The sequence below is a fragment of the Lithobates pipiens genome, unplaced genomic scaffold (genome assembly GCF_037356315.1).
Source record: "Lithobates pipiens isolate NorthernLeopardFrog02 unplaced genomic scaffold, aLitPip1_a1.2 Scaffold_10, whole genome shotgun sequence".
Taxonomy (NCBI): Eukaryota; Metazoa; Chordata; class Amphibia; order Anura; family Ranidae; genus Lithobates; species Lithobates pipiens.
Genome location: NW_027507686.1, coordinates 146,062,848 through 146,081,942, shown reverse-complemented (window position 1 = coordinate 146,081,942; position 19,095 = coordinate 146,062,848). Strand labels below are relative to the sequence as shown.

At 40.8% G+C, this 19,095-nt stretch overlaps 1 protein-coding gene across 5 annotated transcripts in view; it reads right to left on the bottom strand.

Annotated features, from left to right (window-relative positions):
- The window catches only part of CYLD (CYLD lysine 63 deubiquitinase), a 152,440-nt gene that overhangs the window by 107,918 nt on the left and 25,427 nt on the right, over positions 1 to 19,095 (bottom strand). For all 5 annotated transcript variants that reach the window (XM_077458414.1, XM_077458411.1, XM_077458420.1 and 2 more), the window contains 2 exons: positions 2,207 to 2,370; positions 243 to 865 (listed from right to left, as the gene is read on the bottom strand). In XM_077458414.1, the coding sequence (XP_077314540.1) occupies positions 243 to 749 (507 nt within the window). In that variant the 5' untranslated portion in view covers positions 750 to 865; positions 2,207 to 2,370. The remainder of the gene's footprint in view (positions 1 to 242; positions 866 to 2,206; positions 2,371 to 19,095) is intronic.

The following is a 19,095-nucleotide window of genomic DNA, read 5'->3' as shown; positions in this document are numbered from 1 at the left end:
GTCTATCTATAACTATGTGCATTGCATATAAGTTATTCTGTTACGTATTCGATTGTGACAGCTATCATACTAGTGCCTTACCCTGTATTTGAATACATTATAGTACTGTGCTATGTAAAGTGAATAACCAGACTGTTTTTTCACTTGTTGGTTTTGATATAAAAAAAATAATATTTTTAATAAAAACAGATTGAACATAAAAATATAACATATGTAGAATAAAAGAAAAAAAAAAAACTTACCAATAATTCTACCCCAAACCATATACCAGTGACAGTCCTTTCTGGCAACAAAGGTCCCCTATATCGCACAACACCAGGATAGTGCCCATCTCCAGGCCTCATATACACCCTTACAGCAGAGCCAGTCTCAATCTGTAAAGCTTTAGAAAGTCTCACTTTATTCTTGAACAAGCTGTATCTCTCCTCACAGTTTGTAACGGCCAAAAGCAATTCAGCCAGCTTTTCTGTGATCTCAATAACATCCTTCTCATCCACAAACAGAAGGGCATGGGGCTGGTCTAAGATTTTTAGTGCAATTTGGACTTTTTTGCTCTTGGAAGGGATGCTCCGGCTATGTGCTACTGCAGAACGCTCTTGGACAAACTGACCAATGCTTCCCCTGGGGATCTTAATCTGCTTCTGCGTCTGTTTGTCAACCAAACTGCATTCCTGGACCAACAAGTAAAAGATGCGCTCTTCCCAGTAGGTGGAGCTGCTTTTTTCTTGCCCCCAGAGGTTCGAACTCATTGTGATAAGATGGGCTTTGACCGAGTTCCTTCAGCAAGTCCTTGAATCAGATGACCTTTTATGCCCAACAATGTAGAGAGGGCAGGTCCATGTTTAGGACAATGAATTAAAGCAACCTAAAAGAAGAATGAACACAGTAAAGAATAGCTAACAAAAAGGTTCACCAAGAGTATGCACCTTACTCACTTATGGACCAATCAATGTCTATGGAGAACCAGGAACCCTCATGATAACTTTCCATACTGTCTGACTGCTTACGAGATGTCAGTACTATATGTCTATGAATGTCATGTACCTAAAAGTAAATTAGCACTACAATAATTTGCCAACAAGCAAAATAGTGGCGAGAAAGTTAACATTTTAAATACTACGGATGCAATCCTCAAATACTCTGAGTTAATCATAACAACGATATATGCATGTTGTTTGTATGTTATCCCTGGTTTTATGGATTTTTATAGACTTTACACAACATATAAACATTTTTATATGTTGTTAATTTGCTTCTACCCTTAATTGATGTGTTTGTAATTCTTGTAATAAATATTAGATTACATTAGCTTTTAAATGTCTAATTAGGAAGAGACCAATGTCAATATTTTGCATGAACCATAGAGCTAAGTAATCTGTCAGAGCCAAGCAAAGCAATATAGGAACTACTGGTGGGTTTGACTATTGAAAATCTATACATTCATGTGTAGGCAGTGCCTCGGTTAGCATTGTCTATTTGCATGCACCTACTTCAGGCACTGCCAACATAAATGACATCAGCACTGCCTGCTGAGAAGAGAACTGTAAAGAGGGTTTTGCAGAGACTAGTCACCCAGTGAAGACAGAACCGCTTGGGATGACCAGCCTTCTACACAGGATATATGCTGTGTGTCCATTTGTGAAGTCTTGATCTTGATTTTAAGCATTACAGGATATGGACACAAACCAGGAGATTTTGGACGCGGTAAGATAATTGCTGCAGCATCTATTGATCTGTGCCTAACAAAATGTAATTCTTCCCACTCAATCCAAAATGCAGTCTCAGCAGCTTTCTTCCATCAGTCTCAGTGACTGAGAACTACAGTATAACCACCATTTAATGCAAAATATATATCTCTACATAACCAGCCTTTATATTTGAATATAGCTAAAGCATTTATTATGTGAAAGACATTTGCTTTAGAAGGCATCTGTGGATATATGGTAGATGACCATAGACAAATTCAATATAGATAACATTAGCCTTTTAGTTTACTTTAAAAACAAAGTTTTTTACAATATCGTTTCCCTCATCTTTACCTACACAGCAACCATTAGATCACACATTTCCTTTCACTACCGGCCCTCACAAGACATGTCTTTTTAGTGGTTATCAACCTGGAAAGAGTAACCAGGATATTTATCACGTTAGCAGCAGTGTAGATCTTGGTTCCACAAGTTGGATAAAGAAGCCATTTTTTTTTTACCTTAATATTTTAATCCATTAGGTAAAATAATCCATTGGTGTAGCAGCCTCAGCGGTGATCCATATTGCCGCCTGTTTGATGTGGAAATCCCCACATTAATGGGCTTTTAATACTTGAAGTAATAGTGCATACGCTTTCAGTGCAAATAGTAATCGGTTTTAAATCTGTAAAGAAAAGCAAAATCAAAACATGAAATAAAAGTATTTGATTGTTACCTTTACTAATATTAATTAAGAAGGAATGCCCCCTTGTCTGTGTAAAGCCCACTCTCTTAACACTTTGCACTCACCTCTCCAGTGTTCCCCCATGGCGCCTTCATCAGTGCTTAAAAGTGGTGATGTCTTTCTCTCAGTCATGTGACAATGCTTGAGCCTAGCAATTGGCTGCTTGTGCTGACGACTGCATCATGGGAGGAGGTCATGTGCTCTCCACACTGGGTATTTTTCATTGGTGACCACAGAATAAGGAGTGATGTGGGAGCTTTGGAGAGGTGAGCGTGTCTCTTACATTTTCTAGTGTACAAGACCCCTAAAACTCTGCTGCTTGATAAACAACTTAAATAAATGTGGCTAATCACGTAACAAGCCAACATAAAAAGATTGCATGCCGAAATACCCTTAAAATAAACATTTTATCCAAAAAGAAACAAACAGGGTTGTCGTTGCGAACATCCTTCTGAATATTCTAGTTGCCTCGCTGTCACTGGCTGCAATACTTTGTGTCACAACTCAGAGACTTGAGCTCAGAAGAAGACATAAAGTATGGTTAATGTGTAAAACCCAAATAAAATGAAACCCATTACAGGACGGTCTCCTGTTCCACCATCACTCACACACTAGCAGGTGCTGGCTTGCTCATAGCCGTCTTCAAAGAATAAAAGAAAATCTGGTTGGCCGCACATCTGATAAAATCACCTTTATTGATAATTCTTCATGTAAAAACACCTCCACAAAACATAGCAGGAGAATACAGCAAATCCAACACGTTTCACGCTAAATCAGCGCTTAATCATAGCTCACACTTCCGGTCTTAGGGTGACAACATTCACTGTACTGGGTCTGTAAAGGAAGCACCTTGACTGCACCCCAGATTTTTGGCTAACCCCACTTCTTCTACTCTCCATGATATAGAGAGGGTATGTTTTGTAGTTAACAGCAGATAGCTGGAAGAAATTAAAACATTGCTTGCACATGAAGTTACAAGTACACATTTCTTCTTGCAGGATTATAGGGATTTTTATGTACTGAGCTTGAAAAAAATAAATAAATAAATAAATAAACACAAATGCAGCCATAATATCTAATGACTGGAAAGCTGCTGCATATTTCTTTTCTGGGTTGAGATATGCTTTAAAAATGATAAATAAGAGCACAGAAGCAGCAGACATTTTCCAGCAGTGAGGACCTGAGAGAAGTATGGGCCAGAAGTTACCTACAGCTTACAAAGTCATCTAATTTTATAGCGTATGGCTGTCAGCACTAGAACAATGCAAAGTTATTCTTTCCTTAGAAAAGGCTGGTGATTATGTAGGGTTATAATTACCATCTCACGGTCAGCATGTGATATTTCCCACCCTTGCTTCTTGCAGCAAGATTAAAATAAAAACCAGCTTGATTTTAACTCATTCAATGCAAACGCTACAGCCTGCAAAGTTACATTTGTCGAAGTAAAAAAAAAAAAAAAAAAAGAATGCTCGAAAGCTGGGGTATTTTTTTTGTAGAAAAAAATTATTTGAATGTACTGTACAGACATCACAATCAGTGAAAATGAAAAAAAAATAACGGTAAGTAAAAAAGGGAAAGCCAAAAACAATCCTTACCTTTTACTAAATGCTTTGTTTACTGCCTGCAGTGCATGCACAGTGCAGTGTACACTCCTGACATATGTAAAGAGTGGAGTGAAGAGCCAGGATTATAAGATTCTACAGTATCACATATGCAAGTTGCATCATTAGAGGGATGGGTTGTTAGCGACTTCTAACACCACAGGGAGTACTTTTCCCGCTGTGTACATTGCATTCCAGGAGCTTTCCACTTCTGCTCTCCAGGCTGTGAGTGACATACACAACAGGGAATTACTTTACCCGACTGTGTACATCTTATGTTGTCCGTGCCCCTATTGGCTTTAGCTGCATAAGACTGGATGTGATTGGCTGATGGGTCACAGCAGCACTGGCCAAAGGAAGTGTCTGCTGCTCTGACTACAGAGACACAGGAGTGATGTGCCTACATCTCTAGTTATAATACAAACTGACCACACTAGTACGGATGTGCTTCTGTGACTAGCGTGGTCATATTTGAAATGTAAATGATCACCAGTTATTTGTCCTTGAAGCACACACTATAAGCACAAGAGGCTAAGCTGCCTAGGAAAGACATACCCCGATGGACCTATATATGCTATAATAATTTTAAGAGTTACATACACTTCTAGAATAGGAAATTGTGTTAATTGTGCCACCTACACTGCCAAAGGTTTAGCTGTAACTCAGAGGTGGAAGTATCAGACCACTGCAGAGCGAGACCATTGTTCTCATGCAAATATGTACCGACCTCAGGGAGTATTTGCTTTTTATTTTTTAAAAGCTCTAAAAGTCAAGTTCACTTTTTATGAAAAATAAACCACCCCTCCTGAAAGCACTGCACATATCAGCCATGATGCCCTGTGCTGCTGGTGTAGCAGTCCATGCACCGCAATAAACAGCCTCAGAGTGAGCATCCATCACAGTGCTCACAATGACACGTATTTTATAGAACAGCACAGACATATAACCATGCTGAATGGGAATCGGAGGGTTCTTCTTTTGGTAAAGTCTCCCAGAAGAAAGAAGTGCTTCTCATTGATGAGTACGGCCACATAGTCACACTGACCATTGCGAGCACTATGATGGATGCTTACTCCTGAGCAGTGGACCATTACACCAACAGCGCGGGCATCATGGCCACTATTTGCAACGGTGTCCTGGGAAGTGGTCAGGTTATTTGTAAATAAGTCACCTTTAAATTTTTCATGAAAATGTGAATTTACTCTATTAAAGCGCAACTCCAGGCAGGTATAAAAGACACAAATGAATGCAGCTCTGTATTAATTAATATATTCAGAAAGTGAATCTGTGCCCAGATCATGCACACAAAAGTATATACAGATTCTGAAAAAGCTGTAAAAACACTTTAAGGCCTTATGCATATGGGCGCACAAGGCTATGTAACATAAATTGTGGGCGTATTTCAATACCTCAGAGACACAGCTGCTGCATACAGACATATAATGTAATAAGTGACTATAATTTAGCTAAAATCCATGCTTGCATAAACATGACGTAAACCCCTGGATGCAAACTAGCTGCATCCACAGAATTACCGCCCACATGCGTGTTTACACATGTACAGCAATTCATTACTATGGGCAACTGTATGCTGTAGTGGTGTCGTCCCCCAGGCACAGAAATACATCCACAATTCATGTCGGGCTTGTGTGCATGAGGTCTAAAGCAAGCCTTCATTTATCTCTATATCTTAAAGCATTGTGGAGAAATTAATATTCAAATTTCACAAACCCATAACATATGTTTGCCCTCTAGTGTAAACCACCAGCAGGTATTTCTAAGCTGTTAGAAACGGACTAAAATGTCTTTGTAATTCTTATAGTCAGAATTTTAGAGAATGAACAGCTTCACATTAAAAGCAGCTACAGAAGTGAGTGAAGGCTTGTTTTTAAAAAAAACTTTTACTTTAATGTTCACTTTAATTGTATTTTTTTTTAAATACAAGAAGTTCAAAAGTAGAAGTTCAGCCAAAAACTACTGTAACTAAAAATTCTAAACCTACTGGCAACCATATTCTAAGACAAATCTATCTAACCCTGTAAAGCAAAAAAAAAATCGCTATACATACCTTTTCTGCAGCCGCTCTGGTCCCACGCTGAGCTGTCAGCGGTGGCTTCTGTGCGAGTGTGAGTGTGCAGAAGAGGCAGCCGACAACAGAAGCCCCATAGTTACTCTATGGGTGACGTCACTTTCCAGGCATTGCATAGCCATTGTCAGCTGTCTCCTGTACACAGCTGGAGACCGGACCAGCTTCAGAAAGGGTATGTACTGTAGAGCAATTTTTGCTTTACAGGGTTAGATAGGTTAGTCTTAGAATGTGACTGCCAGTAGTCTTAAGCTACTTTCACACTGGAGCGGGCGGGCATCGGCAGCAAAGTGGCGCTGTTTTATAGCACCGCTTTACCATCATTTTAGCGCCGCTATTCGGCTGCTAGTGGGGCAGTTTTACCCCCCGCTAGCGGATGAAAAAGGGTTTGGCGGCGCTGCCCCATTGTTTACAATGGGCAGGTGTATACACCACTCCTACAGCACTGCAAAGATGCGGCTTGCAGAACCTTTTTACCATCACCTCAGGCTTTCCCTTTGGGGAGACAGGAGAGGCTCTTTACTGGCGCTATTTTTTGCATTGTAGCGCCTGCAAAGCACCTCATTGTGAAAGTAGCCTTAGAGTTAGATCATTCTTGGCTGAACTTCCAGTTTGAAGTGGAGTTCCACCCAAAAGTGGAAGCTTTGCTTATCTGCCTCCTCCCCCCTCCGGTGCCACATTTGGCACCTTTTGGGGGGGGGGGGCACGTACCCGTCACCCATGTCCAGAAAACTACATCATTACGACCGTGGCCCCCCTCCTCCTTCCTCCACCGCCGTGCCAGTTAGAAAGCGCATGCGCAGTATGGTGCCGGGTGTGAGGCCGAAAGGCTTCACTGCCAGTTTCCCTTACCACGAATGGCAGCGGCAGCACCCGAGAGTTGATCGAAAAATCAACTGGGGTGGCGGCATTGCGGGATCAATGGATAGGTAAGTGTCCTAACATTAAAAGTCAGCAGCTACAATATTCATAGCTATTGACTTAATTTTTCTGGTGGGTGGGGGGGGGGGGGCAACTCAAGGAGTCAATCAGTTGTGCTGCAGAGAAAAAAATAAAAAAAAGCATGCTGCTAGGAAGCATAGTGATAAATGAGCTCATCAGTCTGCTGCTTGTGTTTTTACTGTCCAGTCATACACTGGGGGTGCAGAGGAGACCTGCAAGTTACTGAACTGCAACTGAGAAAACGCTGTCCTCCCCTGCCAGACAGAGCTGTATGTAGTGGCAGGGCTGTGTAAATACCTGAGCTGATTTGACAAATGGCAGATATAATGGCTCCCTTGTATGCATTCCATCTTTGTATTTAGCTGCTAACCTGGAGTTCATGTGTATGCAAAGCCAGGCATTAGAGAGAACTGCACAAAAACAAAAGCCTGCATTTCCATTTCAATACACAGAATAGAGAATGTATCCCTATGAACTATACCTATTCCTACAACAGTTGGTATCAGAGAAAAACTTCTATGCATTGCTATTGGAGCTGTAATCACAACCTCAATACCAATATTTACATAAAGAAAACTCCAGCTCTTCAACCCTAACATTTCTCTAGAACTTTATAATAAGCTGTGGGATATCAGTACAAACAGTAACTTGTTCTCAAATGACCACGAAGGTACAATCACTACAAATGTGTGCCCCATAAATGATTCATAGTCTATTTTCTTTTCTTCTTGATCTCCTGTTTCACTGAGTAATGAAATATAAATGGCAATGCCTGTGTTAAGATCTAAATATGACATGAGAGGCTTTATCTCAAGTCAGAGCTGGCTCCTGGATCAAGCATACCGGAACTAAAGGAGAACTCCACTCACACAGATAAATACACAGTGCTGAAATCCAGAACGGAGAACTGTCTAACCTGCCAAAGGTGTCAGTGCCCAGTAAGCAGTCAGGGGACACAAGAAAATATTGAAGTGTGTATGTGGGTAAAGTAAAACAAAAAACATAGGCAGTACCACTCTGCAATATGTGACTATTTCTTATGTTTAATCCCTTTTAAAATGCACCTCTGCCCAGACTATGACATTAAACCATTTACATATTCTGAAAGAAAAACTTCATCCAAAAGGGGAAATTCAGCACTTCCTCCGCCACTCCTCAGGCAGTTGGCACGTAGTGTTTTTTTTTTGGGGGGGGGGGGGGGGTTCCTGGTTTTGGCAGGTACTCACTCCCACTTTTGCTCCGATTGCCTGGGCGATTTCCTTCCCTCCCATCTGCCTGCAGCTTTCTGGCCATCACAGGTCCCAGAAGATTGCAAACACTCAGCGCACTTGGTGCATGTGCAGTGGGCAGGTAGCTGTGAACAGCCGGCTTACCGAAGGCTTTGCCGAAGGCAAATGGGCTTACAGGTACGTCCCTTTAAATTTGCCACTGGCGGCATGCACGTGACCCTGCCGTGAGTATGAACGCGGCTCCTGCGGACTCAATGTCCGCAGGGATAACCACGATCATCTGACACAGAGGAAGAACAGGGAAATGCTGATGTAAACAAGCATTTCCCCATTCTGCCTAGTGAAGCTGTCACTGATCACAGCTCCCTGTAATCAGGAAAGGTGATCAGTGTCGTGTCAAACGTAGCCCCCCCCCCCCCCCCACAGTTGGAATCACTCCCTAGGACACTTAACCCCTGCAGTGCCCCCTCCTGGTTAACTCCTTCACTGCCAGTAACATTTAAACAGTAATCAATTTTTATAAGCACTGATCGCTGTATAAATGTGAATGGTCCCAAAATAGCACCTTAAGTGTTCAATCCGTCCGCCATAATGTCGCAGTCACGATAAAAATTGCTGACCGCCGCCATTACTAGTAAAAAAAAAAAAAATTATTTATAAAAATGCCATAAAACTATCCCCTATTTTGTAGACGCTATAACTTTTGCGCAAACCAATCCATAAACACTTACTGATATCTACCTACCAAAAATAGGTAGAAGAATATGTATCAGCCTAAACTAAGGAAACAAAAATTTATATTTTTTGGGGATATTCATTATAGTAAAAAAAATAGCTTTTTTTTTTCAAAATTGACGCTCTTTTTTTGTTTATAGCGCAAAATATAAAAATCGCAGGGGTGATCGAATAGCACCAAAAAAAAAGCTCTATTTGTGGGGAAAAAAAGGACATCAATTTTGTTTGGGAGTCAAGTCGCAGGACCGCAAAATTGTCAGTTAAAGTGACGCAGTGCTAAATCACAAAAAGTGCTCTGGTCTTTGGCCAGCCAAATGGTCTGGGGCTGAAGTGGTTAACCACTTCAGCCCCAGAAGAATTTACCCCCTTCCTGAACAGAGCACTTTTTGCGATTTGGCACTACATCGCTTTAACTGACAATAGCGTGGTCGGCGACGTGGCTCCCAAACAAAATTGACGTCCTTTTTTTCCCCACAAATAGAGCTTTCTTTTGGTGGAATTTGATCACCCCTGCGGTTTTTATTTTTTGCGCTATAAAACAAAAAAGAACGACAATTTTGGGGGAAAAAAAAACGCATTATTTTTTACATTTTGCTATAATAAATATCCCACAAAAAAACTAATTTTTTCCTCAGTTTAGGCCGATACGTATTGTTCTACATATTTTTGTTAAAAAAAAAATATATATATATATATATATATATATGGTCACAGATGGTCACACCCCGACTGTGCGCGGCGCATGCGCGCGATCGCACTGTGGAAATACTGCTCGTCACCGACGCTGGTAAACAGCCATTGGCCGGCTGTTTACCCACTTGATCAGCTGTGATCCTTTCACAGCCGATCACTAAAATGTAAACAAACCAGGGTAACGAGATGTTACCGGGTTCTTCTCCTCACACACCGATCGTGTGTGAGGAGGAGATTGCGGTAAAATCTCGTTACCGCCTACAGTGTACTGTTCATCTGAGTACCTGTCACAGTTCATCTTAGTACCCGAGTACCCGTCACAGTCCATATGAGTACCTGTCACCGCCCTTCAGAGTACCCAAATACCAGTCACCAAGCCATCAGAGTACCCGAGTACCTGTCACCAGGCTATCAGAGTACCCGAGTACCTGTCACCAGGCCATCAGAGTACCCGAGTACCTATCTCCAGCCCATGTCTCATAGAATATACGTTGGGGTGTTTGCTTTCCAAAATAGGGTCATTTTGTGGGTAATTTCACCGCCCTGGTAGTCCAGGACCTTCAAAAGTGTGATAGGTAGGAATGAAATGAGATGTGTCATTTATGCTCCTAGAATGCCTGAACGTCAATGTCAATGTTCGGCCTCTCTATGTGGCCAGACTGTGTAAAAGTCCTACACATGTGGTATCGCTATATTCGGGAGGAGTAGCAGAATGTGTTTTGGGTTGTAATTTTTGCTATATTATATATATATATATATATATATATATATATATATATATATATATATATATATATATGCTATGTGTTAGAAATATCTTCTAAATTGGAAATTTTGTGTAAAAAAAAAAAAAAAATGCGTTTTAATTTTTTTCCACATATTCCAAAAACTTCTGGAAAAAAATGAACCGTTCAAAAGACTCATTATGCCTCACAGATTATACGTTGGGGTGTTTGCTTTCCAAAATGGGGAAATATTATGGGAAATTCCATTGTCCTGGTACTCCAGGGCCTTCAAAAATGTAATAGGTGGTTGAGAAATGAGATGCTTCATTTTTGCTCGTAGAACGTCTGAAGGTACTACATCAATGTTGGTGATCTGTATGTGGCCAATTTGTTGTATGCATATGCTGTGTGTGAGAAATAACCTGATAATATGACAATTTTGTAAAAAAAAATAATAAATTCCTGCCAAATGGAAATCTACACAAGTACCCACAATCGAAGACTGGCTCTGTAGAGTAAATAAATCGGCAGAGATGGAAGAATTGATACACATCGCTCGCGACACACCATCGAAATTCAGCACAAAATGGGCCTGCTGGACCCACTTCAAATCCACCTCATCCTATGCAAACATTCTCAATGGCCCACCTTGATTCTCGAACAAATATCCTGAGTAAATAACATACTACTACGAATAAGATCAACGAATATTGGTTTTAATCCTGAAAACGATCGTAGCTGTTCAACCTAGCCCCGGGAGGCGTGATCACTCCCCCCCCTCCCCTTCTTCTCCCCCTTTCTCCCTCCCTATCTTCACACCTTTTACTATCCTCTCCTACCCCATCTGCCCCCTTTGTTACTAGCACCCTCTTCCAAACATACGAATCCCGTACATTACCCATTCATCAATTCCTTCAGCCATTATCTCCCATAGGACTCAAACGTATTGCGACTATTCCTACGAAATTTCAGACAAGATCTACATCACTCCCTTACAGAACTATACAGACGTCCCCCAATTTGCCACAGACAACATACCACCTATAAGAAAAACCCGATCGGAGCTTAAGAACCCAGCCGGCCATTTTGAAAAACACTTGAATACAAGCTCTCAGATTCCGCCAGGAAAAGCTAGACAAGTGGCTTCTCATTCCAGCCCTACTATTGTGCCCCAACCTAAATTGTATTCCTACGATTCTATGCTTGTATTGAGTTTGGCATACACGAAACATGTACGATTGTGATTCACATTGCTCTGTTAATACTAATGTTCATCTTTTCTGGTTTCTACTTGTTGCAACATGGAAGAGAACTGTCTTTATTTTGCCCTGTTGTAATTTGTTAAATCTCAATAAAATCTCTTTAAAAAAATATATATATCATTTTGCAAAGAATTGTGGGAAAAAATTACAACTTAAAAAAACTCACCATGCTACTCACTTAATACCTTGGAATGTCTACTTTGTAAAAAGGGGTCATTTGGGGGGTATTTGTACTTTCCTGACTTGTTAGTGTCTCCAGAAATGAGATGCACCTGATGTACTGAAGGCCTGATCAGATGTGATCAATTTTCAGCGATTGGCACCATAGTTTGTAGACTCTATAACTTTCACAAAGACCAAATAATATACACTAATGTGGGTTATTTTTACCAAAGATAGGTAGCAGTATAAATTTTGGCCAAAATGTATGAAGAAAAATTACTAATTAGCAAAAATTTAAGACAGAAACAAAGAAAAAGGCATTTTTTTTCACAAAATCTACATTTTATTTTATTTATAGCACAAAAAATAAAAAACCCACTAGTGATTAAATACCACTAAAAGTAAGCTCTATTTGTGTGAAAAAAAGGACGCAAGTTTCATATGGGTACAGTGTTGCATGACTGAGTAATTGTCATTCAAACTGTGAGAGCGCTGAAAGCTGAAATTTGGTCTGGTCAGGAAGGGGGTGTAAGTGCACTGTATTGAGGTGGTTAAAGGAGTTGTAAAGTCTCAATGTTTTTCACCTTAATGCATTCTATGCATTATGGTGAAAAACCTTTTGTGGTGCAGCTGCCCCCCAGAGCCCCTCTTTTAGTTACCTGAACCCAACCTTTCCAGCGATGAGAATGAGCCCAGCAGCTCCAGACGCTGTCTCGGGTCCTTACTGGATAGATTGATAGCAGCAGGAGCCATTGGCTACCGGGGGATGAGGCCGAGTCCTGCTGTCTGTATCAATAGACGCAGCAGCAGGACTCGGGTGTGAGCCCGCATGAGTGCCCCCATGGCATGTGGCTCTTCATGGGGGCACTCACCGTGGAGGAGGAGCAGGAGCTCCACCGGGGGACCCCAGAAAAGGAGGATTGGGGCCACTCTGTGCAAAACCACTGCACAGAGCATGTATTACATGTTTGTTATTTTTAAAAAAACCTTTACAATCACTTGAACACCTTGGAGAGCCTGGTATATTTCTAAACATCCATCTTGGTGCATCAGAAGTAAAATCCTGTCTGGAGAGTGATAGCCTACATAATAGAAAGAGCATACTGATCTATACTTTGTGCAGATCATATTGTGAAGGTGAGCAGTTGGTGGATCTGGTAAAGAATTTCATGTGGTGTAGAATTAACAATAACAGCACGGAGATAGAATAATTCTGGTGGACTGTCATCAGCAGTGGTAACACTTGGAAGTGGGTACTGAATGGTTATATACGGAAGAGACAGCAATTTCTGCATATTTGGGTGTGTCACTCCTTAGATTTAGTGTTACTAGGGTGTGTCACCGTTATTCATAAATGCAGTGATTGTATTATTGCACATGGTATTTATACACATCGTTCTGAAGAAAAATATTGTATAGTTCCATAGTGCACCAAGTGATTATTGACAATACAGTTGTATATTAACCACTTAAAAGAGGAAGTAAACCCTGATGGGTTTATATTTTGGGCGCTATAAACAAAAATAGAGCGACAATTTTGAAAAAAATGCAATATTTTTGACTTTTTGCTATAATAAATATCCCCCAAAAAGATATAAAAAAAAACCTTTTTTTCCTCAGTTTAGGCCGATACGTATTCTTCTACATATTTTTAGTAAAAAAAAAATATATATTATTGATTGGTTTGCGCAAAAGTTATAGCTTTTACAAAATAGGGGATGGTTTTATAGCATTTTTATAAAAAAAATTTTCCCAGAACCTCATGCAAAGTTGAATAGGAGAAATTCATCTTGTTACGACCACCTATATCAGTTCCTTTATGGCACTGATCTTTGCCTGTGGTACGAATACCCCTTTCTGGGTGTACCTATGATGAGACCCAAGTATTGCCTTCTTCATGGTTTTAAAGAAGATTTCTCCTAGGTTGAGAATCCGACCTAGATATTCCAGGTAGTCGAATGTGCTGACCATACTTTGGTCTAAGCGGGCTACCAACTAGCCTATCAAGAACAGATTGACTAGGTAAACCATAATCGTTATACCTTGGGCCCTCAATCTGGCTAGAAGAGGAGCCAGAACCTTTGTACTCGTTGTGCAGTAGTTAGATCGGAAGCAGAGTTACACACTGAAAATTAAGATTTTCTACTTTGAAAAGTATATATTACTATATATTACTAGTGAGCGAGGAAATAGGCATATGGAGATATGCATCTTTGACGTGGATTGATGCCAGAATTCTTCTCCTTGTAGGATGGAGATAACTGATTGGATTGACTTCATGCAAAAAAGAGTGGTTATATTCAGGAACTGAATTTAGATTTTTGAGATCCATAATGTCCATTTGGATTTAACCAAACCACAACCTCTGCTCTTACTGGGGGCCACCATGAACAGGTTTTGCCAAAAGATGGTACAATGCTTGAGAGAAAGACTTATTTTTTTTCTCTGGATCCTTAGTAACGGTTGATCTGAGAAAACGAGGAGACGGAAACTCTTACAACTCCAGTTTCTACCTTAGAGCTATTGACGAAGTCCCACATACGTCTTGTCACTCCTTCTGCCAGATCCCTGAGAACTGCAGAAGAATTCTCCCTATTGAGCAAGCAGGGGAACCTCCTCATCAGGAGGCTTCAGTATCTTGTAGGCCTCCTCCCCCAAGAACTCTCTTGTCCCTGGGGTTAACCCTAAGGATTACCTTTTGAACCTGATGGTGGAAGCAGTCGTGACTGCCTGGAGGCTGATGCCCCTGGCACAGAAGAAGGAGTTTTGAAACAAAAATACAATTACTCATTCATTTAAATGGCAATAGGGGTACTTTTTCACTAGAAATTCTTTGGATATATTATCCAAAATATCCCCAGATAGCTGCTTCACCGCAAAAAGGAAGACTAGCTTCTTGCATGACACTTAGCGAAGACCTAAAGGATAGAATCTGTCATAGCAACTATGACAAACACCAGCTGCCTCCTGGGCCTTTTGTTTTGTTTTTTTAATAGGAATTCCAACCTCTTATCCATTGGAACCCTAAGTATTTGAGTATTGTCTGCCGGACAAGTCAAACTTATTCGGATATAGTAATGTTGATGTACCAGAAATTGTACCAACAATCTTATAGATTGTGAAAGCTGACTCTCCCGCATTTGACACCTCAGAAGAGTCCCCTGAGGGAATTTGTCTACTCTTGCCCCTAGTTCCTCAGTTTGAGGGTCCTAGGAAAATGGAAGAGAACCTGTCGCATCTTGACCACACTGGGATGCGATTAAAGTCCCTAAACTTTTTTATTTTTTTTAAACCTACCATAGCTAAGGTAAAAGAGATCTTTAGTAAAAAGGGGCTGCAGTGTTGAAAACAGTTGCAAACATTTCATGGCCCCCATCTCACTCTGACCAGCCACCCCCTCTCAGGGGAGGTTTCTATTTGTAGAGTAGGCTTTCCAGAGCTTGAGGGAGACCCTTTTAGCTTATTTTTTGGGGATGTTTCCACCCCCCTTCTGACTATAGTCCGATGCACAAAGCAGAGGTACTACCAGAAGAAACTGCATCCATTTCTTGGGCAATAGTCCAGCCCTGCTGCTGCTATTAATGCTCAGCCTAATGCAATAGTAAATGTGTCAAAAGGAATGCTTAGGTCACCAAACCATGACCCTCTACGCTCTTGTGTCCCTTGGTCAGCCTGTGGCAGTAATAACGGTGTTTTAAAAGACATTCCCACTCTGGGCATTGGAGAACGCCAATGCCGCGCTATGCTCCGCCCCCTCCTTTTTTTTTTTAAGAACTTTCCCAGGCCTCTGATCCAACAGGATGGTCACATGAGGGTAAAAAAATGGCGAGGAGAGAAGAGCCTGGAAGCCGTGGAGTAGAGCGGCGTGCTGATAATTATTTTTTTCCTGATGGTCTTTCTCGTGAAGAGGGGAGAATACAGCACAGGTGGGGGGTGTCTGGTGAGAAGAAACCCCCCCCCCCCCAGACTTACCGGAGGTTGGCTGCTGGCTGAAGAGAAAAGGAAGCCTGCTGTTCTAGACACAGTGTGATCTCTTGAGGAAGCATGAGAAGGTATGTGCTCCATACAGCCCCCAGTGGTGACACATAGACATGACAACATTTACTAATTAAATTAATTTCATAAAAAAATTCAAAAATGTCTTAAAAAACTCCACTTACCTTTCCCGCCGCAGGGTTTTCTGTGGTAAAAACCAACAGACCCAATGATTTCACCCTTCACAGTGGGCTCTGTTAAACCTTCAGGAGTCAGGGATCCTTGGGGAAACCCACAATCCTGGACCTGTAATAGCACCTCCACCAGTAAAACTTTATGGCCTTAATACCAAAAGTACTGGATCCCGGGGTCCAGCTCTATAAAAAGGCACAAGGCCCAAGTACCATTCAATTCAGCCTAAAAGACACTTTGAATGGATCCAGTTGAATAGCTAGCCCCAGCAAGGATTGCTCCAGTGGAGCTCAGCACAGCTTTACTTGTGACCAACACTAGACTCTGATGAAAAAACAGAGATTCCCAATAGTGGGAGGGGTTATATAGGGAGGCAACTTCATGTTTAGGGTGTGCCAGTGTCCAGCACCTGAAGGTGGACTATAACCCACATAGTAATTACTTTTTTAATTGTGTCCCATGATATACGAATAAAGAAAATGCTTATGCTCAAAAAAGGTTGAAAAAATAAAATAAAAAATAGTACATAAAAATAAAAAAAGCACAAGCTACTTCAAGCTGAAATAAAAGCTCAAATGACTGTAAAAGCAGGTTTTTGGGTTTTTTTTGAGCTGAAGTGTGCATGAGTCCTAAGAGCATATGCCTGTACACTCCTGAAAAAGCCATAGTGTGCATGGACACATTGGCCAACATGGAGTGGGGTTTCCAGGCAGAAAATAAAAGAGCTCAAAAGCCTTTAGGAGCATCTTCTCTGAGATGCAGTGTGCATGAGCCCTAATCGTGGTAGCATAATTATGCATGTGGAATGTATGTTCTTTTGTTAAAGAACATTAATTATAAATAAGCATTTACAGTGTAAACTAAAGTAAATAGCGGCGCTAAACAGTATAAATAAAAAAACTGTGACAGGTGATAGTGATCAACACTAATACATAAACAATTAATAATAAAGTTTTTGCAAAAATAGTCTATAAATGAGACTGGATTATCTCAAACAAGGAAAGCTGAATATATCCTAATGTGGGATCTTCAAAACTTTCACCACACCACGTTCACTCAGTGTCCACCCTTACAGGGTTAGATATCCACCAATAAACAGATGTGACACCCGATATCATGGACAGTATCATAGTGCAGTATCGTTGTAAAAAATGTGTTCTATGAAAACAGCTTCAAACATTGCACTCACATAAGCTCAAATCAATGAAGCCTAGAGGCATCCACTTGCAGCAGCTAGTACTGGTGTAATGTGGACTCAGCGGACACAGCACAGGTGAACTGAATCTCGCCAGCGAAAAATGGTGATCCTCTGTGCGTCACTTCCGGAATAGCGTCAAGTGTGAAAAACTGGATGCCTTAAAGCCACGTCCCACAATCGGTCGCTGGTGAGATTCAGCAGCGATGCCCATTCATTTCAATGGGCAGGAGCGGTGTATACACCGCCCCTTCACCACCCCAAAGATGCTGACTTTTTTTAACGTCCTGCCAGCGCATCACCCCAGTGTGAAAGCACTTGGGCTCTCACACTGGGACTGTAGGAGAGGTGTTTTTCAGGGGCTTTTCAGGTGCTATTTTTAAAAGCACCCGAAAAACGCCTCGTGAGAAAGGGGTCTTATGGACTATTTTTGCACAAACTTTATTATCAGTTGTTTATGTATTAGTATTGTCGATCACTATAATCTGTCACTGGGTTTATTTATACTGTTGAGCTATTTACTTTAGTTTACACTGTAAATGCTTATTTATATTTATTTCATTATTATTATACAGGATTTATATAGCGCCAACAGTTTGCACAGCGCTTTACAATATAAGGGCAGACAGTACACTTACAATACACACTGCTATGGGTAAAGTTCCGCTTTAAAACATTTCAACTATTTTCTGGATGCCTTGCCTAATATAACTAGACATTTGAAGAGGAAATGCTTTGACATCTTACTTTTTCTTTTTCTTTTGACTTCTCAGGCAGCAAGATTCTCCCCCACATATCTTACTTGCTCTTTAAAAGTTTTATATGGCAATACACAAAGTCTTTATGCCCTTTCTCCAGGGCCAGAGCAGTCACTGCCTTCTTCTCCTACAGAATTCCTTACTGAAGTCAATACTCAATAGCACGCCTTCTACGTGATGCATTGGGCACAATGAGCATAGTCAGCCTGGTGTTATGGAAGACCATAGGCTTGACAGGGGCAGTATTACCAGACTTGGTACACACAATATTGCCACACAGCAATCAGATATCTGGCACCAGTATCTAAAGTTTGTAGAAGTTAAAACTACCAGGTTCCAACTGGTCACAAAGAGTAGAGAATCTGCAAGGCAGAAAAAAATCTAGGAGCACCTGCAAAGATATGCCCATAACCCACAGAATCCAGCCACACATCTCCTTTTCTTAGAGAAATAACACTAAAATGGTAAAAGCTAGCGCATAGCAATGCAGCACTGGAATTAAAGCGGGGTTAAATGTCTCATTTGCAGAACAATAACCATGTTATTTTAGGCTTCCAAATCTAGTATTGTGTGTAGGTGGGTAAGTCATGCATAAAAAGAAAAAAACTGTCAAACCCTTTGCTGTCCACATTTTCATCTCTGACGTAGTCAGTCTGAAAGCCTGTACAGTCTCCAACTGCAAACTGAATGCAGACGTATGATACAGAAGATAACTTTTAGACATTAAATAGGAACTTCACCCTTCTCTGTTTTTCTTTTTTTAGTTTCAATCATTTTTATTGAAAAAGTTTTTGATTGTAACAAAAATTGTACAGGATATTAACACAAAGTAAAGATAAAAAAAAAATGCAATATGTATGGACAGTACATTGCGCTGAAGGTATTTGAATACATAGGACTACATGTTGTATTAGCTTATGTCTTAATATATTCCTAAGACACATTTATTAACCTTCAATAGGGCTATTCATTTCAGTTAATATTTTTATTCAGTGATGTCCCAGGAAGACATCATAATTGTGACTCATAAATTTCGACTGCCCTCTACCTGGTGACACCCCACATGGGCACTCACTGCGACCCCAGGCCAGAGCAACCGGGAGAGCCCTA